This window comes from Aotus nancymaae, unplaced genomic scaffold (assembly GCF_030222135.1).
Source record: "Aotus nancymaae isolate 86718 unplaced genomic scaffold, 86718_ANA_hifiasm-v0.15.2.pri h1tg000095l, whole genome shotgun sequence".
Lineage (NCBI taxonomy): Eukaryota > Metazoa > Chordata > Mammalia > Primates > Aotidae > Aotus > Aotus nancymaae.
Window position 1 is genome coordinate 1,258,858 of NW_026988510.1, and position 23,305 is coordinate 1,282,162.

The 23,305-nt window shown below is 58.7% G+C and overlaps 2 protein-coding genes across 5 annotated transcripts in view; one reads left to right on the plus strand and one right to left on the minus strand.

Annotated features, from left to right (window-relative positions):
* Window positions 1-3,417: 3,417 nt before the first annotated feature.
* Window positions 3,418-7,739, minus strand: TRAPPC2L (trafficking protein particle complex subunit 2L). 3 transcript variants are annotated; one of them, XM_064369918.1, is made up of 5 exons: window positions 7,661-7,739; window positions 6,109-6,281; window positions 4,832-4,919; window positions 4,620-4,699; window positions 3,418-3,615 (listed from the first exon to the last, which is right to left on the minus strand). In XM_064369918.1, exons 1-5 carry the CDS (start codon window positions 7,691-7,693, stop codon window positions 3,570-3,572), a joined length of 420 nt encoding a protein of 139 aa, XP_064225988.1. In that variant the 5' UTR covers window positions 7,694-7,739; the 3' UTR covers window positions 3,418-3,569. The 3 variants fall into 3 exon arrangements, with proteins under 3 accessions (XP_064225988.1, XP_064225989.1, XP_064225991.1); XM_064369919.1 differs by having other exon boundaries at window positions 6,109-6,258; window positions 7,661-7,677; XM_064369921.1 differs by lacking the exon at window positions 7,661-7,739 and adding an exon at window position 6,009 and having other exon boundaries at window positions 4,832-5,032; window positions 6,111-6,280.
* A 282-nt stretch (window positions 7,740-8,021) lies between these two features.
* The window catches only part of GALNS (galactosamine (N-acetyl)-6-sulfatase), a 41,998-nt gene continuing 26,714 nt past the window's right edge, over window positions 8,022-23,305 (plus strand). Inside the window, exons 1-4 of one of the 2 annotated variants that reach the window (XM_021671023.2) lie at window positions 8,022-8,141; window positions 20,662-20,785; window positions 21,596-21,670; window positions 22,533-22,635. In XM_021671023.2, coding sequence (XP_021526698.2) covers window positions 8,022-8,141; window positions 20,662-20,785; window positions 21,596-21,670; window positions 22,533-22,635 — 422 coding nt within the window. Of the gene's footprint in view, window positions 8,142-20,661; window positions 20,786-21,595; window positions 21,671-22,264; window positions 22,417-22,532; window positions 22,636-23,305 lie in introns of those variants that run through there. The other variant, XM_064369981.1, reaches the window with a different exon arrangement.

Below are 23,305 nucleotides of genomic sequence, written 5' to 3' on the forward strand. Positions count from 1 at the left end.
GCTGGTGCCGCCCACCCTCAGCCACCCTCCTCCAGCACCAGGCTAGACGCTGCTCCCGGGGATGGCTCTCCTTGTTCCCCACCCACACCGGTCTCCTCCCCAAACCAGCCCTACATCTACCTTGGGGTCTTGGGTCAAGGCTGGCCTCTGTAGTGGTGGGAATGATGCCCCCCCAAGATATGTCCATGTCCTAATCCCCAGAACCTGTGAACGTGGCCTTCTCTAGAAGGAGTATTATTAGCAGTTGTGATTCAGTGAAAGGCTTGAAGACAGACCTGGACCAGTGGTTGCCCGAACAGATGCTTGGGTTCCCTAAACCTGACCACACACTGGTTAGAGAGACCGAGAGACACTCCAGGACCACGTGAGGACAGAGGCCGAGGACTGCAGGAGTGGCAGAGGCTGCAGAGGCCGGAGCAGGCAGCCCTGGCCACACCCAGCCTTGGCCCTTCCACCTCCACGCTGGGGTTGGGGGGGCAATGCGTTCCCAGGGTTTGAAGCTCCTCTATGCGGGGCTCTGTTACGGTGGCCCGGGAGACCGAGCCTAATTATCAAGATACCCGACCAAGGAGCCGACCTGCCCTGATCTCACCTGAGGTCCACTCTGGAGTCCCTGGGCCCTGTGGTCTGTGAGCTGCTCTGCTCAGGCCTCCACTGGTTTGCCAGGGAGGGAAAAATGCTAACAGCTAGAGTCTGGCTTCAGGGTGGACTTGAGGGAGCTGTCCCAGCATCAGAGAGAGAGCCAGGCCCAGTCTAGAAGGGGCCAAGCTGCCCAGCGGCCCAGGGCAGGCCTGCTGCAGACTGCTCACAGCTAGGGGCTGCGGGGGGCTGCGGGGGGCTGAGGGGGGCTGTGGGGGGCTGCGGGGGGCTGAGGGGGGTCTGAGGGGGGCTGAGAGGGGCTGAGGGGGGCTGAGGGGGGCTGCAGGGGACTGAGGGGGGGCTGCGGGGGCTGCGGGGGACTAGGGCACGCACAGCACCGGGCAGGTGGCAGCCCCTGCCTGCTCAGCATCCGCGCCCAGGCTCTGGCCCTCAGTGAGGGGTTGCTGCTGACCTTGATGGAGGGCTCATGCCCATGGGTCCCTGGAGGTGTTCTAGCCGAGTTCGCCAGTTAGTTCCTGTCCATTTTCAGCCTCCGTGCAGCCACTGCAAGCAGACGGTGGAGGGAGCCTGGGGCGGCCCTCCTTTCTGTGGACTTGAGGCCCGAACAGGCCAAGGTGGAGGGGGGCTGGGGGAAGCCCTCAGCGCGCGCCTCACTGGTGATGAGACCCTGACCATGACTGGTGGAGGCCTCTGTGGCTGCGTGGAGAAAGCGGATGCTCTGGCTGGCTTGGGTGGGCGGCAAACAAGAGGAGGCTCCTCTTCCCGGGCCAGCAGCAGAAGGAAGGGCAGGAGGGCTGCTGCCTGGAGGGAGGGTGGGGCTGCCCCACGTGGCCTCCAGCAGAAGCTGCCTGTGTCGAGGAAGCGTGGGCAGGAGGGCTGTGGCCCTCCACGAGGCCGGCCCCATCATGAACACAGCGTGAAGCCGCCACATGGCTGTTCTGCTGTCAGATCAGGGGTAAGCAGATGACTTCTTTGTTTTCTTGGGCTTAAAATGAGGATGCTGCCTGACAACACTTGTGAAAACTCCCTAATGTATGAAGCACTTACAGGTGGGTCTGGCCACACCTCAGAGAAAACCCAAGTATCAGTGACTTGACCAGAGAGGGGTACATTTATTTTCTCACATTTAAAAAACAAAACAACTGAACGCTAGTCCAGGGCGGGCGCATCAGCAAAGGCCCAGGGCCTTCCCGCTTTCTGCTCCACCGTCCTCAGGGTGTGGCTCCTTCCCCACGCTCTCAGCACAGCTACCCCAGTGCCAGCCATCACATCCACGTTCTGAGCAGGAAGAAGGCAAAGGGGAAGAAGGCACATGCCAGCCGAGCCCCCTTCACGGGAGCGCCCCTGCAAGTGTCCCCCAGCACCACCCCCTCCGTGCCAAAGCTGCACACCCAGCTGTGAGGGAGGCCAGGAAGTGGCTCGTCTGCCCATTGTCGGAACCGGGCAGCGGCACTGGGGTTCTGACAGTAGGGAGGAAGGAGAATGGACGCTGGGTTAGCAACCTGCAGGCCCCACCACAGCCAGGACCCAGGCAGGGGTGATCCCCACTAAAAGCAGATTTCATGCTGGGCTGCAGGGGAGAGGTGCTGGGCTGGGGCACTGCCTTCTCCTAACAAGCATGAGGCTCTTGTTAAAGATTTACCCAGTGAGGGTGGCCTGTGGCCCAAAGGCACCCAGCCCAGCTCCCAGGATGCCTCGGCGCAATCCAGGACTTCCAATCCACCCTGGAGCGGGGAGGCCTGGGGCACACCTGTGTTTGCACACACACACTCCTGATTTCTTCTATAATTTATAAAATTAGCACTGTGCTTATAGGAAGGGATGAAAAGGCAAATATGTTTAAAGTTCCCCTCCCTGTGTCCTACCCGAGGCTGACCCTCCTGCCCCGGGCTGAACCCTCCTGCCCCGGGCTGACCCTCCTGCCCCGGGCTGACCCTCCTGTCCCGGGCTGACCCTCCTGTCCCAGGCTGAACCCTCCTGCCCCAGGTTAATCCTCCTGCCCCAGGGTGGATTGGGGTAGGAGGGTTCAGCCCAGGGGAAGAGGGTTGTCCCGAGGTCTTGTGCCCCAGGATAACCCTCCTTACAGCGTTTCCTGCGGTAGGGCCTCTGAGGTCCTTGCACGTCCCTGAGAAACTCTCCAGTCCTGCACCAGTGCTGGAATGTACTCCGGGGATCTCCTTAGCTTGCTGAGCCTTGAATGCTGGACCTCGGGGACGCCGGCACGCTGACGCCACAGGGAGCAAGGAATGCGCTGTGGGCTCAGCCGCTGCCCCAGGCCGTCGCCGCTCAGCCACATCATCAAGCCACGTGGCACCTAACCCCCTTGGCACCAACAGGCAGCAAGGGGCGCCTCAACTCTGCACTCCAGGGTTTAGGAAGCCGGCTGCAGCTGAGCTGATGCCGACGGGCCGCAAGGCTTCCCAGGCTTCACAAGGGCTCCTTCTAAGGCCGAGGCTGAATCCAGACACTGGGCCAGGTGCGAAAGAATGGGGGACACGTCCAGAAAGAGGGGGGCCCTCGCTCGTGAGAAGGTACGCCAGCTCCCCGTTTGCCCTAGATCCTAGGCTGGGTCTGGGTTCAGGAGGACTGCCCCTCCAGACCAGCCCACCCGTTCGGCCCATGGGCGGCCCGCATGGTCACAGGTCCTGCAAGTTCAGGGACTCTTGGCTCCAGGCGCGCCTGCCTCCACCCCTTCAGGACACCAGGGACAGGCTTCCTGCGCCGTCTGATCCCCATCCTCTGCCACACCCCTCAAAGTCCTTAGTTGAACTCTTCTTAGTTAAATCCTCGGCTGACACGGAAGGAAAAAGCCAAATCTCATCGCAGACCTTTAGTTGAGATGCACATGCACAAGGCCCTGCCCCCAAAGCCCTGGGCCCCCCATTCAGGAAGAGGCGAGGAGAACAGACCGCGGCCCCACCACAGCTGCACGCAGGCTCCTCTGTGAAGGCTGGCGGCAGAGCCCTCCCTCAGCACACCTGGATCATCATCGACGTCACCATGTTATCAAAGGCCCTGCCAAGAGAAGCGAACCCACTCAGAGGAGCCAGGCCCTTCAACCCTCTGCTCATAGAGAAAGGCCCGGCAGCATGACCCCGTCCACAGGATGCCCGGGGCCTTCTCTAGGGTCCACAACTGTAAGCTCAGCTGAGGCCAGGACAGGAGTCCCACCCCACCAGGCAGAGAGGACCCATGTGCTGCCTCCAAGTTCCCTGCACAGTCTTCCGAGGCCCCAGGCTGCGATGGAGAGAGCAGCAGGGCCCGGCAGGGTGGTGGTGTGGCGAGGACAGCCCCATGCAGCCCAGGAGAAAAGACTACGCGGACATTCGCCTGCCTGCTCCCATCTGGGACTCAGGATGGCCCCAAGACAGTGTCCTCGTGGAGGGAAGGGCCTGGCTTGGGTCACTGCAGCATCGCCTTGCCTGCCAACCACAAGGAATTATGTCTTTGAACCGGGCCCTTGCTGGAAGCACGTCTGGAGTGCAGGCGTGGACCCCATGTTTCCTTCCTGATGTTCAAAAGTTAAGTCTTTACTTTGGGCTGTTGGGAAGATGCCTGACACCCAGGTTCCTGACTGTCCAAATTCAACATAAAAGATCGGGTAGTGACACGAGGACGTGTGCTCTGTGAAAGCCACTGCCCACGTGCTTGGCCCTTACTGAGTCCTGCAGGTGCCCCAGGTACCCACTGGGCACACCTGGGAAGCCAAATGGGCAAGCTCTGCTCCCTGCACGCCCCCCACACACACGCTGCTGTCATCCGCTTTACGAGCAAGAGATCTGTGTAAAAGCTGGTGTGGAGAAACAGCGCTTTGCAGCTTTAAAACCTCTGCCTTAGGCGGCAGCGCGCAGAGCTTAAAAAGACCCCTCCTCCCTTCTTTTCCTTTGCCTTTTTATTTCCTTCTTCTTTTTTTTTCCTCTTCTCCTCCCTTATTCCCTAAATGGTTGCATTTTGGCAACCGAAACGGCAAAGCAGGTCCTACAGAAAGAACGTGGTGAGACATAGGAAGCGGGGCCCACCTGGACTGGATACGGTCCCCCGGGGTGTAGAAGGGGTTGCACATCACATCCGTGTAGGAGTTGTGCAGCTTCCGGAACATCTGAAACAAGACCCGGCCGAGTTTATGAGCACACGCACACAGTCAGGGCCCGATTTTTGGTTTCTCAGCATTTCAAAACAAGGTGAAAGAGGAAAACGCACCCACTCAGGCATGGCCTTCCAACCGACTTACGCTGCGAATTTCGTTGTCTCGAAGGGCTGTGTTGGAGGAATCCACCACCATGACAAACTTCACCTTGGAGTTGGTGACATAGCCATATCTGCACAGCTGGTTAGGGAAGGCACTCGTGACAAAGGGGCTGCTGGGACAGCAGATGCGGCATCTGATGGCAGAGGGCCCTCTGTGTGCCCTCACTTTGGAGAAACGTGGCAACTCCGAATCACAAGAAACGCCCAGGCTGGGCTGGTCCTGCAGTGACCGTGCTGGGTGCTAGTGTAAAGACTTTGCTAGGGTGACGCCTGGTGTTTGCGGGAGAAGCAAAGGGCAGGGAGCTAAGCCTCAGCCAGGTTCATGCTCTGGGAGCCGAACCACCTAGACTCCGAGTCTGTCTGTGTGGAACGCCTCCCCCTCTTTACGAATCAATGCCTGGCCCAGAAAGTTAACTGCAAAACCAGAGATTCTGTGAGCAAGGCGGATCCCCTCTCTAGAGGCCGTATTACTTGTAAAACAGTGGGCAGCAGAAACGTCACGTGGACAAGCAACATTACAGCTCCTGGGAAGGTCTCTGAACCCCACGGCCTCGAGTGATTTGTCCCAAGGGGCTAGGTGAGAGTTTCTAGTGACATATGAGGCAAGACCTAACAAGATAAATGAAACTGTCATCCCCTGCTTAAAGGTGGGAGCTCCCCTTGAAGAGCACAGACAGAAATCCTCGCAGGTACAAAGCAGGCGTGTCCCAGCTCTTCTGCAAACCAGACAATGGACACGTAAACCAAAATATTCCACAGGGAATTCCAGCCTTTTTTTTTTTTTTTTTTTTGAGTCAGAGTCTTGCTCTGTTGCTAGGCTGGAGTGCAGTGGTGCGATCTTGACTCACTGCAACCTCCACCTCCCAGGTTCAAGCGATTCTCCTGCCTCAGCCTCAGGAGTAGCTGGCATTACAGGTGCCCACCACCATGCCCGGCTAATTTTGGTAGAGATGGGGTTTCACCACATTGGCCAGTGATCCGCTCTTGACCTCATGATCCACCTGCCTCGACCTCCCAAAGTGCTGGGATTACAGGTGTCAGCCACTGCGCCCGGCCAGAATTCTAGCCTTTCTCTTCCCAAATGATACTTCCAATGAAAAAGAGGAGTGAGAGGCCTTCATTTGCCTCAGGCTTCCCTAGTTCCCTGACTGGCTAAAAACCCTCACCTCTTTTTTTCTTCTCAAAGGTTTCAAGTGATCTGATCCTAAGGTCCATCCCATCGTAGGTCCCCGCTGACATACACCCTGCACTGAAAGATACACCTTGTAGTCCTCCGTGGGGTAGAGCAGGCCCAGGTACAGCTCCCTCTGGTCGACCAGGGCCTTCCCCATTGCAGAGATCTTCTCATCCACCACGTCCAGAGATGTGTGTACCATGTAGTGAAACTTCAGCTCGTTCTCCGTGGGGGTACTGCGGATGTAGAGAGGGTAATTCTGCAAGAAAGGATGACGGCGACTCAAAGGACAAGACTCCACCCAGCCAGCTCTGAACAACGCTGCAGAGCTGTGACCTGCAGCCACCGAGGGAACACATTCTCATTCTCTAAGGCCCAGTGCTTCACTCTCCATGCCGCAGTGGGCACTGCCTTCAGGGGATCCCATGTCACCTAAGGAGATTTATATGTTGTTTGCAAAGCAGCAGCAGTAGGGTGGGCAGAAAAGAAAAGGCAATTCAGAAAAATGGGCCTGAGCACAGCCTGACGATCCGGCCTGGCACGTGGGCAGGCCCCTCACCTTCTCCTGGAGGACACTGCCCCAGCACATCTGCCAGGGTCACCCAAACACGGCAGCACCCTAAATACTGGCTTTTCTTCACCTTGACAGCAACCTTTTACTAAATCCTTCAAAGACTCAGCTCAAATACCCTTCATCTCTGCAGTTCTGACCATCCTAAGCCCACAGTTCACAGCTTACTTCCTGGGCTTTCACAGGCCACCATTCACCCTGTGTCTGTTCAGCACTGGGTCCTGCAGAAATACGATGAACAAGAGTCCTCGCCACCCTCGTGGAGCCACGTGATACGTACTCAGTAAACCCACAAGCAAGCAAAGGATCATGTGTGGCCCATGCCAGGAGGGAACCCATGAGAAGTTTAGCAGCAGCCACGGCCCCACACGGAGCGGCCTCCAGAATCTGGTCTCAAAGGAGGCCACGGCCAGGAAATGAAGGCTTGGCGCAGCAGGAGCACGTGGACCGCCACCCAGCTCATCTTAGCCTTCAGAAAATGCCTTCCAGAAGAAATGTATGTGGGCCAGAAAAGAGGATGGGAGCTAGGGAGAGATGTTGAAACGCCCCGAGGTGAGAGGGCAGAGCCTGTCCAGGGAGCTGCACAATGAGAAGATCTCAAACCAGGGCATGCAGACAGCACCCTAAGGCAATGAGAGGCCACTGCAGAGGTTTCAGGCAGAGGCGTGACAGGATCTGGTTTGTTTTTAAGGTGGCACCGGGGAGAATGCCAAGAGGGCCGGGGACGCCGTCGCGGGGCGCCAGCGCTCGACGGGAGAACCGGCAGAACCTCCCGAGGACGGAGGACGGAGGCAGTGCCTTGGACCACCTAGGCTTCTGGTGGGTCCTGGCGGGGAGGAGGCCTGGGCGCAGAGCGGGGCGTTCAGCAGCGGGACGGGCGAGCGCGGCGCTGGGGGCCCAGGGTCTGCCGGGCGGCTCGCCCACCGCGAAGTGCCCGACACCGGGAGCTCGGCGAAGGCCTCCTCCAGGTGCCATTTCCTAAGGCGCCTCCCAGGCCCAGGGAAGAAGAAGGACAGTGCAGAGGCGAGGATGGTGCGGGCCCGGACGCCCCCGCCGCGAGTACGCACCTCCTTGGCGATCACCGCCACACACACCGCCATCTTGGGAGGCCCGGCGCCGGGCGCCGCGTCACGTGACCCGCCGCCGGTAACGCGGCCTCCGAAGCACCGCCCACAGGCGGCTGGCTCAGGCCCCGCCCCACCAGTCACGAGGCTGTCCAGGCCCCGCCTTCCGTCTCTCCGCAGGTTCAGGCCCCGCCCCTCGAGTCACGAGGCCGTCCGGGCCCCGCCTCCCGCCGCTTCGCGGGCTCTGGCCCCGCCCCCCGAGTCACGCGCCCGTCCAGGCCCCGCCCCGCAGCCCGGCCGGAAGCGCCGGCGGCCGCTCGCCGAGTCCACTCGCCGGTTCGGGCTCTGCGGTCCCGTGGTTGCCATGGCGGCGGTTGTCGCGGCGACGAGGTGGTGGCTGCTGCTGCTAGTGCTGAGCGCCGCGGGGATGGGGACCTCGGGCGCCCCGCAGCCCCCCAACATCCTGCTCCTGCTCATGGACGACGTGAGTGCGGGCGGCGGGATGGGGCTGGGCCGTGGGGCCGGGTCGCGGTGGGGGCAGGCCCCGCGCGGGGCGGGGAGGTGAAGCGGGGCCTCCGGAGAGCGGGGGTAGCCCCGCGGGGAGCGGCCGCGGAGTCCGAGCGTGGGGTCTCGGCCGTCGCCGGTCACCACCCGCGCTGCCCGGGCAGCGTCCTTTCCTGCAGGTGGGCGTCCGGGGAGCTCCCGGGCCCTGCCCCCCGCCGTCGTCCCTTTCCCGCCCTCTGCGCTTGCGGAGGTGAGCGCGCGGCGTGGCCACCCGGAAGGAGGAAAGGGCCGCCCCGCCGCCCTGCCTGGGAGCTGCGTCTCAGAGCCGCGTGAGAATCACTCCCGAGTCCCCCGCGGGGCTCCAGCCTTAGCCACGGGTGATTCTGCCCCCTGCTGAGCAAAGGTCAGGTGTCCCCGAGGTCTGAAGAACTGAAAGGCTGAATGTCCCCTGGCGGGCAGGTGCCGGGTCAGGGGTCACAGAGCCGACCTGGAGACTCAGGCCTGGGAGGACCCCAGGCACACCTGGGTTCAAACCCGACTGTCCCCAAGCTTGAGCCTCAGCCTCCTGACGGGTGGGGGGGGTGACACCTGCCCCGCTGTGCTCACGTGGTGTGTGAGGACTGGGGCTACCCTGAGTGCCGGACTCCTAGCTGCAGACTAGCACAGACCCTGGCAGGGGCCTTCAGACCCACCTGTGCTGACCAGTGTGGGGGCCATGAGCCGCATGCAGGGTCTGGGCAGTCATGGCTGTCAGAATCGGGAGGTGCTGGTCATGTGAAATACACTCAGATTTGGAAGACTTGGTGCAAAAAAAAAAAAAAAAAAATGAACTATCTCACTGAACAATTTCATTTGTTAAGTTAATGATTTTTTACCATAAAGATATACCTGAAAAAGTAGTAGACACCATCCACAGTTTCCCCACCCAGGGATGACAGCTGACAGCCCTGGGCCGCTGCTTTTCCATCTCAGGTGTCTATGGGTGTGCAGTGACTGCTTTCCAGAGCGCACCCTCCAGCCCGCACAGCCCCTGTCCTGACAGCAGTAGGCAGGCCTTGCCCAGTGCTGAGTGGTGTCTCCCTTAGAAAGATACTTTGTTACAGAATTTCGTCATTCGCACTTTGGGAGGCCGAGCCGGGTGGATCACGAGGTCAAGAGATCGAGACCATCCTAGTCAACATGGTGAAACCCCGTCTCTACTAAAAATACAAAAAATTAGATGGGCATGGTGGCGCGTGCCTGTAATCCGAGCTACTCAGGGGGCTGAGGCAGGAGAATTGCCTGAACCCAGGAGGCGGAGGTTGCGGTGAGCCGAGATGGCGCCATTGCACTCCAGCCTGGGTAACAAGAGTGAAACTCCGTCTCAAAAAAAAAAAAAAAAGAATTTCTTCTTTCACCAGGTGAGCCCCTCTGGGCCAGTGTAGATGCTTTGTTACGGAATTTCATCTTTTACTGTGTCATTCTGTCTGGGCCAGCATAGTTTCCTTGGGTGAACTGGGCTTCCCGTTCAGCTTCTGCGTTTCCTGACTTTCTCAGATGACAGAGGGCTGTGTGAGGTGGGGCAGCTCAACGTTTTTTTATGTTGAAGGCTTGTCAAAACGATAATATTTTGCTTATGTTGTGTTAAATAAAATGTAAAGTTTGGCCAGGCGTGATGGTTCACACCTGTCATCCTAGCACTTTGGGAGGCTGAGGCATTTGGATCACAAGGTCAGGAGTTCAAGACCAGCCTGGCCAACACTTTGAAACCCCGTCTGTACTAAAAATACAAAAATTAGCTAGGTGTGGTGGGCACCTGTAATCCTGGCTACTCTGGAGGCTGAGGCAGGAGAATGGCTTGGACCTGGGAGGCAGAGGTTGCAGTGAGCCGAGACCTTGCCGTTGCACTCTAGCCTGGGTGTCAGAATGAGACTCTGTCTCAAAAAAAATAAAGTTAGCTTGCATTTCACCTACTTCTGCTTTTCTGACATGACTCCTGGTAGATGCAGAATTGCATGTGGACTCAGTCTGTGTTTCTGTAGGGCAGCGAGGGTTCAGGCTGTGCAGGGGTGAGGGGTGAGCTCTTGGGAATGCTTGCACATGGAGGAAGGTGACTGGGAAGCTCCACCCAGCTGGGTACCTGTGCTGTGGCCTCTTCTGTGTGGTTCGTGGGGTCCTGTGGCAGCTGACGCCTAAGGAACCCCAGAGGAGTTTTGTCCTGTCCGGTGGGTGTCCTCGTTAGGACTTTCTGATGCAGACAGCAGAAAACAAAGTCAAAGTGACAAACAAAAATGGGAATTTCCTGTCCCTCCTGACGACACCCCAGGGCTGCCTAGGCCGTTTCCCCTTTCGGGGCTCTGCTGTCTCTGAACTGGCCACATCCTCACTCAGCTGGTGACGGTCCCAGGCGACTCCAGGTCACCCCTGCAGTCAGCAGGCCCAGTGGGAGGTTGGCTCTGCCCCAGTCCTGTGAGCCTGACGTGGGTCTCAGCTCTGCGCCGTGCACACTGGGGGAGGGGCGCATGCTGACCTGACCAGCCCAGGCCTCGGAGCCTCCGGCCCACCCCAGAAGGGAGACCGCCCCTGCTCATCTCATCTGCCTGGACCCAGCAGAGAGGGGGTTTCCTGGAGGGCCCATGGCACAGCTTCCAGGAGGGGGCAGGGATGCTGGCAGGTGAGAGCCACAGAAGCTGGCAGTGGAGCCCCGAGGTGCCCTGATGTGGCCCGGGGTGCGAGGGTGCAGCCTCAGGAGTATGGGGGTCCTCACAGGCTGTCTTCTGTCCTCAGAGCACAGGCTCCCTCCACAGCCCTGTGCACACCTCTCCCTGCCCGGCAGACTGGCTGTTTCTGCCAGGGTGCCGGTGTCTGAACCTGCAACAGGTCATTCAGGCTCTGGCATGACACAGGGTGGCTTGATGACCAGCAGTGCTGGGCCCGAACCACATGAGCATGAGTGTGTGTGTCTCAAGTTCAGAGTTTTGGAGCACAGCCCTCCACAGACCGGCTGCCCGCGGCCCAGTCTCTCCCTGTCCAGTCCTCTGGCGGGGCTCTGGGGCCCGGACCTCCCTTTCATCTGAGCAAGTGCAGTTTCAGAAAAGGGGTATCCCCAAAACTACCTTATTGTACCCCTCATGGCCAGAAGCCGTTCTCCAGCCGGTCACACTGACCTGTGAGAGAACCACTGCTCCCATCCCCTCCCCTCAGAGTCGGGACCAGAAGAGGAGGCCGGGACTAGGGGTGAGAGCAGCTGGCAGGACCCCCCACCTGTCCAGGGGGAGCTGAGCTGGCTGCGGTGAGGACAGGCCCACCCACAACTGCTCTGCCCTGGCCTTTCACTGACCCACGGTTCGGCGCAGCCTGGCTCCGCAGCACCCCGGCACCTGCTGCCTGAGCGAGGACACCCACATGGCCCGCCCTGCTCTCCAGAGCTGCTGGGGCCTTGGAGACAGGCAAGACCCAGTGACAAGCTCCACTCTGGCCCTCACGTGGCTCCTGCCTCCCAGGGCCAGCAGCGCTCTGCGTCTCCGCTGAGGAGGATCAGCCCTAACCACGCCGGCAGTGGAGACTCAGGGCCACCCGGCCAGCTCCCGTCGCCGCAGCAGCCTTGTCGAGCTGCCAGAGCCAGTGGGAGGGCTGCTCAGCACCTCTCATTTGAAACAGACAAGCACTGGCCTGCTTGTCTATCATACTCCCATGGCAACCAATAGGAATGGAAACTGCATTTCTTAAAACTCTGAAATTCTTAAGGATGCTGCTCCGTGGCTCACAGCTGCACTCACTGAACGTGGACAATCATTTGAGGACTTTTAGAACCTTTTTTTTTTTTTAAGATAGAGTCTTTCTCTGTTGCCCAGGCTCGAGTTCAGTGACGCGATTTCAGCTCACTGCAACCTCCACCTCCCAGGTTCAAGTGATTCTCCTGCCTCAGCCTCCGGAGTAGCTGGGATTACAGGCACCCGGCACCATGCCCGGATAATTTTTGCATTTTTAGTAGAGATGGGGTTTTACCATATTGGCTAGGCTGGTCTTGAACTCCCGAACTCAGGTGATCCGCCCGCCTCAGTCTCCCAAAATGCTGGGATTACAGACATGAGCCACTGCGCCCAGCTAGGAATTTTTTTTTTTAAGACAAGGTCTGGCTCTGTCACCCAGGCTGGAGTGCAGTAGCTCGATCACAGTTCACTGCAGCCTCAAACTAACTACTGGGCTCAAGCAATTCTCCTGCCTCAGCCTCTTGAGTAGCTGGGATTATAGGCAGCCATCACCACGCCCGGCTAATTTTAAAAAGTTTTTTTTGTGACAATGTCTCTCTGAGGCCCAGGATGATCTCGAACCCCTGAGCTCAAGCAATCCTCCCTCCTTAACCTCCCAAAGTGTTGGGATTACAGACACTGTATCCAATCCTTTTAGGACTTTTTTTTTTTTTTGAGACGGAGTTTCGCTCTTGTTACCCAGGCTGGAGTGCAATGGCGGGATCTCGGCTCACCGCAACCTCCGCCTCCTGGGTTCAGGCAATTCTCCTGCCTCAGCCTCCCGAGTAGCTGGGATTACAGGCACGCGCCACCATGCCCAGCTAATTTTTTTGTATTTTTAGTAGAGACGGGGTTTCACCATGTTAACCAGGATGGTTTCGATCTCTTGACCTCGTGATCCTCCTGCCTCGGCCTCCCGAAGTGCTGGGATTACAGGCGTGAGCCACCACATCCAGCCTCCTTTTAGGACTTTTACGGAGAGAAGAAAGGTGCTCCCTGCCCGTGGTGCTCTGCATGGTAACCTGTTCACTCCGCAGGGAAGCTGTCCACACCTATTCTTCATACCGAGAAAGCTGCTGATAAATAACGAGAGAATGGGGTCAGCATATGAGAGCTGCCCAGCAGCCTGGGACGCTGTCCTCAGAAGGCCTACATGTGGGAGGTTGCCCTGGGCTGGCATCTGGGAGCTGGGAATGGGCGGTCCCCTCGCTGTTCCCCGATACAAGCGGCTCGCCTTGCCACAGGTTTCGCAGATGCCACGTTTTATGCCCGGCGCCTTCTTTCCTCCTGGGCCTCGAGATCAGCACGTGCTAAGCAGAGGGGGGCGCACCGCCAGCCCGGGCGTCAGCTCTGGGAACTGAGTCTCACACGGCTTCCCCTGAGTGTCTGGCACCTGCGCTTGCAGCCCGAGCGTCTCGTGTGGCTCCACGGGGGGAGGGTTCGTGCTGCCCCTGATCTCCCCCGTCCCGCCGTCACCTTCTCCCCTGGCTGTGGCAGTGAGTGGGACTGTCAGCCGAGCCCTGGGGCTCCTCCCAGCAAGAGTCTCCCCGCTTGCGGTATCCTCTGAGTCAGTGACGAGCGTGGAGCCCACTCCCTTTAGGGCATTTTCTGCTGCATCCATTCCTGTTCTCTGAGTCCTGGAACAGGTGAAAGAGTGACCCAGGTGAGCACAAGCAGATCAGGGTGCAGTTCTGCTGACCGCTGACCTTCTGGGGAGGCCGGCCCTCCCTTCAGGAAGCCTCAGGACGTAGCCTGCAGGGAGGGGGGGCGTGGCACCCAGTATTCAGATGTGGGCCTGGGCGTGGGCAGACACTGTAGCGGGAGAAACGTGCCACTCCCCGCTCATCCCAGCAGCCCTGGGCTGGCTCAGCTCCTTACCTCCCTCCCCAGCCTCCCTGTAGTCAGCCCAGCCACAGGCCCCAATTCTGACTGTAAATGTGGTTGGGATGTCCCTTCCCAAACAACAGAGGCAAAGACAGAGGCCTCACGCCCCCACCCCATCCCCCTTTCTCTGCTCTCCCCCCTGGACTGGATACTGGGAGGGGCAGAAGCCCAACCACCTGGAGGACGAATGTGCGCTCAGGGAGGTGGAGGGCAGGGAGCCTTGGGCGTGTGTCCAGTCCCTTCCGGCCGGCCTCAGGGAGCTGCAGGTCTCCGCCGCCTTGACGGGATGCACCTCAGCCCAGCGTGGGCACATTTGCCCGGCGCTCCTCGGTGCTGCTTCTCAGTCCGGGAGCGGCTCTGCAGGCGTCCCTCCCCTCCCCTCTCCCCTCCCTTTCTTCCTCATCAGCCTCAGCAAACACCTCTCTCCAGGCGCCTCCACTGTCCTCAGTTGAAAAAGCCATTTCAATGACTTCAGAATAAACCATCTCGAAGCCGGGTGCGGTGGCTCATACCTGTAATCCCAGCACTTTGGGAGGCTGAGGTGGGCGGATTGCTTGCACTCAGGGGTTTGAGACCAGCCTGGGCAACACAATGAAACCCCGTGTCTACTAACATACAAAAAATCAGCCAGGCATGGCAGCGTGTGCCTGTATCCCAGCTACTTGGGAGGCTGAGGCAGGAGAATTGCCTGAACCTGGGAGGCGGAGGTTGCAGTGAGCCAAGATCATGCCACTGCACTGCAGCCTGGGTGACATAGCGAGACTCCATCTCCAAACAAACAAATCAATCAATCAATCAGTCATATCAGGGCTGAGCACTGTGGCTCATGCCTGGGATCTCAGCACTTTGGGAGGCCGTGGGAGGCGAGGGCAGGCGGATCGCTTGTTTGCTCAAGACCAGCCTGGGCAGTGGGGCAAGACCAGTTTGCTCAAGACCAGCCTGGGCAGTGTGGCAAAACCTCATCTCTAACAAAAGTACAAAAAATTGGCCACTGTGGCTCATGCCTGTAACCCCAGTACTTCAGTAGGCCGAGGCAGCTGGATCAGTTCAAAACCAGCCTGGCCAACATGGCGACAGCTCATCTCTACGAAAAATACAAAAATTAGTCGAGCGTGGTGGCCGGCACCTGTAATTCCAGGTACTCAGGAGGCTGAGGCAGGAGTACAGCTGGAACCCGAGCAGCAGAGGTAGCCATAAGCTGAGACTATCTCACCGAACTCCAACCTAAGCGACAGTGAGACTCCGTCTCAAAACAAAAGAAAAAATACAAAAAGTTAGCTGGGCATGGTGGCGTGTGCCTGTAGTCCCAGCTGCTTGGGAGGCTGAAGTAAGAGGATCACTTGAGCCTGGGAGGCGGAGGTTGCAGTGAGCCAAGATCACGCCTGGGTGACAGAGTGAGACTCTGTCTCAGAAAAATAAACCATCCCAAAAGGGATCCAGAGCTGAAAGGGCCAAACAGAATTTTGTCCCATGAGACGTGGAGGACCTCTGAGAGGATAAAGCCCAGACCGGGCTCAGCTCGCAGACTCCACCTGTCAGCAGAGGCCGGTGTGAGGAATGGTCGCTCTGCCAAGCTGAGCCTTACAGGCAGACGGGGGCCAGAGAGCCTGTTGTCCACCGGGAGACTGATTGAAACCAGACAATAGACCAAGCTGTGACCATGCAGACCTGGATGTCCAGCCACCCATGTGTGCCCAGAGCGGCCAGCTGTCATCCTGGGGCCCAGCGCCCATCCCTGCAGTGGCTGTTCCCCGTCAGCTGCTGCGCCCGCCCAGGTGAGGGCTTTCTCTCTGTTCAGACCCCCATCTCCTCACACAGGCCCCAAGGCTGCTTGTTCTTTGAGGACCCAGAAAGTCAAACACCCGCCGGCCCCAACCCAGGAGAGTCAGGGGAGCCCCCAACCCGGTCTGTCTGCAGAAAACCAAGACGGCCGCACTTCCTTCTTCTCTAGCCGCTTTGCTGAGATAGAATTCACCGGCGAAAATGCTCGGGTCATCGGTTCTAGTGTATCCTCAGAGTTGTGCGGCCACCACACGTCTTCCGATCTTTATCCCGAGGAAGGAAGCCCCAGCCCTGACGGCATCACTCCCTTGTGCCCCCTGGAGTCCCTGGCAGCCCTGCTCCCTTTCCGTCTCTAGCGATCTGTCTTTTCTGACATGTCAGATGAATGGAATCATACAACTCGTGGGCTCTGGCTTCCACTCGCATGGGGTTTTGGGAGTTCACGCACACAGCCCGTGTCAGGACTCCATTCCTTTCCATGGCTGTGTCGTGGTCTGTGGTGCAGAGGGACCACGTGTGGCCAATGCTTCTGCCCGTGGACGGGCAGCCAGTGTTTCTCGCTCAGGCGCCGGAGAGCTTGCTGCTGTGGGGGTTGGTCTGTGCACAAGTTTCCGCATGGACAAGCTTCAGTTCTGCTGGGTATGCACCCGAGTGGTTTGCTGGGCCGCGTGGGCACCCTGTGTGGTGCTGCCACACCTCTTCCCCGGGTGCTGCGTGTCATGTTCTCACGCAGCATGTGAGGGCTTCCAGTTTCCAATGAGTTCACTTTTTTTTTTTTTTTTAAAAGATGGGGTTTCACCATGATGGCCAGGCTGGTCTTGAACTCCTGACCTCAGGTGATCCACCCACCTCGGCCTCCCAAAGTGCTAGGATTACAGGCATGAGCCACTGCTTCCGGCCTGAGTTCGCTTTTAATGTTTTGTTTTGTAAAAATCAGCCTTAGACAGTCAGTGATCAGACTGTTTGGTCTCTACTGTGGTGAATTATGGAGGCACCAGAGTCTCTCTCCAGCCCTTTGAGCACCGGAGCCCCGGGATCCTGTCTTGGGGTCATTTGAAATGGTGCAGACTTTACAAAGGGCTGACGGGCAGGTGGGGCTCACTCGGCCTCCAGGCGCAGCCCTCCTTGGGGTCCCTGACCGTCCATGCAGGCAGCAGTCCTGCTCTGTGGATGAGTCCTGGGGCCACTCGTGGCAGGAGGAGGCTGGGTGGGGTGAGTTTGGAGAAAAGTGGCAGGTTTTTGTTAGTGTTTTTTTTTTGAGATGGAGTCTCGCTCTGTCACCCAGGCTGAAGTGCAGTGGTGTGATCTCAGCTCACCACAACCTCCACCTCCTGAGCTCAGGGGATTCTCCTGCCTCCGCCTCCCAAGTAGCTGGGATTACAGGTACCTGCCACCATGCTTGGCTGATTTGTTAATTTTTTTATGGAGATGGGGTCTCACTTTGTTACCCACACTGGTCACCGAAAAAGAAAAATATTTTAGAGATTTGAAGAAAGCCATAGGTGTGGTCTCTGGTTGCATCAGAGCTGTGGGTGGAGCTGTTTTGCTTCCTCCGGAAGGCTTCAGCTCCCAGACCTAAAATGCAGACACAGCTTGGTTTGCTAAGAGCTTTCCCTCCCTGTCATCCAGGTGTGTCCACAGGCATGTCCGCAGGTGTCCACACAACCGGGTGTCATGAATGTTTTTTCACATCAAGTGAGCATCTCAGGAACCCCTGGTCACACCTCATCTTACCCACCCACGTGTCTCCTGGAACCACACACGGGGGCCAGGGAGCTTAAAAGAACAGAAATGCGTTCTTGGTCTGGAGACCAGAAGTCTGAGCTCAGGGTGTGGGCAGGCCCTGGCTCCCTTGGGGACCGTCAGAGGAGGGCCCTCTTGCCCTGCAGCCTCTGGTGGCCTCCAGCCGTCTGAAGCCCGTGGCCACATGGCTCCCACCTCTGACTCCATTGCCGTACGGCCCTTCACCCCATCTCCTGTGAAGACTCCAGGAGTGTAGGATGAGGGTCCACCCCAGTGTCCGTGACTTCGTCTTACCTGATCGCATCTGCAGCAACCGTGTGTCCAACCAAGGTCACGTTCCGAGATACGCTGGGGCTACAGTTCCACCTGCTAACACTGATGAACTGCGATTTGTGTGACCAAACCTCTGGTGTTCCCAGTGTCCCAACCACAGTTGTAAATTTGCATATTTAATGGGTTATACGCAGCTGTAATTATTTCCTTAGGATAAACTCCTGCAAGTGGAATTGCTGGGCCATGACCTTTTTTTTTTTAAGTGACCGGGTCTCAGCCTGTTGCCCAGGCTGGAGTGCAGTGGTGTGATCATGGCTCACTGCAGCCTCAATCTCCTGGCCTCAAGTGATCCTTCTCCCTCAGCCTCCTGAGTAGTTGGGACCGCAGATGCACACCACCACTCCTGGCTTTTTTTTTAAAGAGGTGGTATCTTGCTGTGTTGTCCAGGCTGGTCTGGAACTCCTGGCTTTAAGCAATTTTCTAGTGATGGCTGTTTTTTTTTTCAGATGGAGTCTCACTCTGTCACCCAGGCTAGAGTGCAGTGGCGGGATCTCAGCTCACTGCAACCTCTGCCTCCCAGGTTGAAGCAATTCTCCCGCCTCAGGCTTCTCCCACGTAGCTGGGATTACAGGTGCCTGCCACGTCACTTGGCTAATTTTTGTATTTTTAGTAGAGACAGGGTTTCCCCATATTGGCTAGGCTGGTCTTGAACTCCTGGCCTCATGATTTGCCCTCCTTGGCCTCCCAAAGTGCTGGGATTACAGGTGTGAGCCACCACACCCAGCCCCAGGATTGCCTTTTAAGATAGGGTAGCTGCACTTTCACTAAAACGGAGGCTGGCAAACTGCAGCCCGTGGATTGACTGTGGACCACCTGCCGTTGTTTAAACCCATAAGCCAGGAATGGGTTTTATAATTTTAAGTGTTTTTTAAAAAAGAATGTTTCGTGACATGAAAAATTGTATGAAATCAGGTGTTGATGAATAAAGTTTTATTGGCACATGGCATGCACATCTTCTTGCATGCCAGGGCTAAGCGGCTGTAACAGCCCCATATGGCCCACAAAGCTGAAAAGATTTGCTGTGAGGCCCTTTACATAATACATTTGCTGGTGCCAGCTCTGAACGTCTATATTTGCATTCAAATTGGTTTCAAAAATAAAAGTGCAGTGGATTCAGCTGGGCCTGTCAAAGTGGTCATTGCATTTGGAACGTGGCTTTTTTCCCAGGTGTTGCGTTTGTGCTGCTGAAAGTGGCTACAGTGGGCAGGGCCCCAGGCAGGCACCTTCACTGCCCTGATGTCTTGGTTGGTGCTTGGAGCACCTGAGTCAGCAGGGAATATGTCCCTAGAGAGGGAAGACAGGCAGGGTGGAGGGGCAGAGGGGTGGAAGGGCAGAGGGGCAGAGGGGCAGGGGGTGTGGAGGGGCGGAGGGGTAGGGAGGCGGGGGGGCGCAGAGTGGGCGGTGGAGGGGCGAGGGGTGGGGAGGTGGAGGGACGGAGAGGCGTTGACTGCCACCAGGTTCCTGCTGAGGTGGGTGTCAGGGAGATGCTGTGGGGGACCTCGTCCTGGCTGGAGGATCTGAGGAGAGCCAAAGCCCCAGGCGGTGCTGGGCTGCCAGGGCAGATGCCCTCCTTCCTTCTAGAGCAAAGTCCTGGCCCACTGCCTGTTTGAAAGTACTTTTTTCAACAGTACACATAGCAAAGTTTAAAGAATCTTGCAGGAAGCCCCGCCCCTGCCCCTCCGAGGTGTCTGCTGTGGACATTGGCTGTGCTGGCACCGTCACACCTAGTGTCACCCCGGCCACCATGCTCCCTGCCCTGTGCTCACCCATCCTCTCGTTTGAGGTTTTTGTAAAATACACAGAACGTAGAGTTGACCATTACAGCCACCTTAAAGTTATTTACAGTGTTGTGTGTCCGTCACCGGTTCCTACTTCCAGAACATTCCATCCCAGGAAGAAACCTGTACCCACCAGCAGGCACTCCCCCGCACCCACCCCCAGCCCCGGCAGCCACTCAGCCGCCGCGTGCTCTGTGGACTGACCTGTTGCAGTGCTTCCCACGAGCGAATCACAGACCATGTGGTCTTCGTGTCTGCTCCTTCCCTCACGTGAAGCTTCCCAGGGCCCTGCACGGCGTGGAGTCTTGGCGCGCTGTTCCTTTGATGGCCGGGTAGCGTGCCGGGTACGTGCCTGAGTTTCCTGAGACATTACACATTACCGCAGGCCAGGTGGCCTGAGACAGAGAGATGTATTCTTGCTGGGTTCCGGAGGCCAGACGTGCCAATCGCGGTGTCAGCCGGGTCCTCCCTCTGGAGGTCCTCGGGGCGGGTCCGTCTCATCCCTGGCCTTCACGCGGCCTCGCTGCCGCACGTCTGCGTCTGTAACTTCCTGCCCTCATAAGGGCCCGGTCAGAGGACTGAGGCCCACCCTGGCCCAGCGTGACCTCATCCTAGCCCGCGACACCTGCAAACACCCTACTTCCAAACGCGGCCTCACTCGTGTATTACGCACAGGCCGCACTTTGTCCATCGTCTGCTCATGGGCACTTTGGGTGCTCCTGCCTTTTGGCCACTAAGTCACGCTGCCCTGGACACATGTATGCAGGTCTGTGTGCGGATGTAAGTTTCAGTCTTTTGGGTGTGTAGCTGGGAATGGACTTGCAGCATGGAACCGCAGGGGCACTTGACGATTAGGCTTGGGTTTTGGGGGACGGTGGCCAGTCGATTTTGAAATCCAGATCTGTACAACAGACGTATGAGGGCTTGTGCGTTGACAGTGAAAACAGACGCATGTGTTGAGGGCCTGGCTCCCTGGGAGCACACAGGCGCTGGCGTCAGCGGGGAGGAGGCAGGCGGACGGACGCATTCCCCACGTGAAGACCAGGCAGAGTCTGGTGATGTCCAGAGTCCGGCCCCGTGGCACACGCACAGGTGCTACTGGGATTTGGCTGAGCTCTACCGCTGGAGGGCACAGGGTGGCACTGGCTCCCACGGTCCTGCCATGCTCTTGGCACCACGGGCAGCTCGCCAAGCCAGAAGCGCCACGTGCAGAAGGAGCTCATTCCTCCTCTCCGTGCTCTTCCTGCAGATGGGGTGGGGCGACCTCGGGGTATATGGAGAGCCCTCCAGAGAGACCCCGAATTTGGACCGGATGGCTGCAGAAGGCACGCTTTTCCCAAACTTCTATTCTGCCAACCCCCTGTGCTCACCATGTAAGTCAGTGCAGCCCTCGCCCCCGAGGAGGGGTGAGCCCAGCAGGCTGAGGCCTCCCCTGTTCTTGCAGCCCCGACTCTGGCGGCCACCTTGTCTACCCCCGGGAGGTGCAGGGAGGACGGCAGGTGGGCTCAGGCCTTTCCCGTTGGTCCCTGCCTGGCTCTGTGTCGTGGGCTGCAGCGCCCGCCAGGTTTTCAGGGTCGAAGTTGCTGTGTTGGCGGCTGCTGCTGTCCATCCCCAGAGTTGGGTGCCGTGCCCACCTGGGGAGAGGCGCTGCAGCGTGGCTCTGTCTCGGGGTACCTGCGAAGCAGGGGTCCCACTCCCTCCCCGTGGAGAGTCTCCTGCTGGAGACAGAAACTTGTGGTACTGATCGTGAGGAAGAGGGGAAAGCAGGGCACAGCCCAGTGCTCAAGGATGGGGGGTGCAGACCTGCACGCTCAGCGGGTGTCCCAGGGGTCAGCACCGAGGACAGGGCCACGCGGACCTGCACGCCCAGCGGGTGTCCCAGGGGTCAGCACCCGAGGACGGGGCCACGCGGACCTGCACGCCCAGCGGGTGTCCCGGGAGCCTGGGAGAGCATGTGGAGCCTTGGGGATGACGCTGAGCCGCAGCACCCATTTCAGTGCAGTGGGTGCTGTGCCCCAGGTGGTGGAGACACTAACAGGATTGACAGGTGTGACGGCCCCTCGTCACCTGCACCTGCCTCATCAGTCAAGCGTCTGTCTACCCGGCGGCGCTCTTGCTGATGAGAGTGTGGGTCTGAGAGTCATGCTTCTCATCCGGTTTCTGTTTCTGTCATCTGCACGTAGCCAGGGCGGCACTGCTCACGGGACGGCTGCCCATTCGCAACGGCTTCTACACCACCAACGCCCACGCCAGAAACGGTAGGCTGCCCACCGCTGCCTCCAGGGCTGAACTTAGGGTGTAGGGTGGGGCCAGTGTCTCCTGCCCGCCCTCCTTCGTGGCCTGGGTTCTGTGGAGCGGTACCTGCTAGCCAGGGAGCCACACTTCATATCTGCTGTGACAGGCGCCTTTAAGCAGATGGCCACACCTCCATCAGGGACATCCGTGCAGGCGAGCAGCAGGCAGGGTGCAGGTGGTGCCGGGGCCTCCAGGAGTCGGGGGGAAGTGTAGGCTCCCCCCGGCTGGTTTCCTTCCCTGCCCTGGCCCAGTGAGGACAGAGCGGAGGGTGCCAGGTTCAGCCTAAGGAGCTGGGTCTGCACCCTCGCCCCAGAAGTTCCCCTGCTCCCCAGAGGGTGAGCCGAACGCCCATGGGGAGGCTGGAGCTGTGGTGTCAGTGGCAGTTCTGGAATGCTCTGGAATCTCTGTGCTCAAGGGGTTTGGATGGGATCCCTAGGGGCCTCTCACATGGGAAGTGGGATTTCCAGTGGCCTTTGAGGAAAGGGAAGGACGGGGGATGCCTGGGTGAGGGAGTACAGCCTCACGTGGTATGTTCCAGAGTCCCTGGAGACCAGGTGGGAGGGAGGCCAGCCTGAGAGGCAGGGTGGGGCCTGAGGCTGGGCCAGAGACCCTGGGAAGGTGCTGGGGCAGAGTCCACCCCTTGCCCGCCCCCGGTGATGGCACTGACTCCGAAGGATGCCTGGAAAAGTCCTCGGAAGCGCCAAGCCCTGTGAGTGTGCAGCCCCAGCCACAGCTTTCACCCTGAGGGGCCAGGGTCCTTTCAGGATGAGGTGGGTGGTAGCTTCTCAGGGTCTCCCCGGGACTCACTCAGCGCTGCTCTTCCAGCCTACACGCCACAGGAGATTGTGGGCGGTATCCCAGACTCGGAGCAGCTCCTGCCGGAGCTTCTGAAGGAGGCCGGCTATGTCACCAAGATCGTCGGCAAGTGGTGAGTCTCCAACCATGCCTGCCCGGGCGTCCTGCACCACCCACTTTCTGGCCTTGGTCACAAGGGATGTGGCTGCAAGTTTCCACACCAGGAAGGCTTCTTGGGTGGGAATGGAAGCTGAATTCGGGGACGTTCCGGTGTCACCAGCGTCCCAGTGCAGCTCCCCAGCGGGGTCTCAGGTCACCAGGCCAGGCCCACAGCTGTGAGCACCTTGAAGCATCAGACTCCACAGGCCTGTTACTGTCCGCCCTCAAGTCACGGCCCCCACCACTCACTGCCACTGCCCCTGGCTGCCTCCTGCCACGTCGTCTCTGGAGGGGCCACATCGTCCCTAGGGGGGCCACGTCGTTACAGACAGGAGCCATGGCGCGGGAGATGCCTGTCCGCCGCAGGGACGTGTTTGTTGGTGCACGCTCTGCTCTAAACTACAGAGAAGCCACCAGGAAGGAGAGGAACCGCCCAGCAGTTGAAGAAATCCTACCTGATGAGAGCTCGTGAGCTCCACAGCGTCCTGGGCCGCTGTTTCAGGCACACGGGACATTTCATTTCTTCTGCTTCCTGGGACATCCCAATGAGCCTGGAGGGTTCGGTCCGAGTCACATGTCCTGCATTTCGCTCCATCCATTGGAGCGTTCCCCGCCTGTCAGGCCTGCATGCCCCTCCTCCAGGA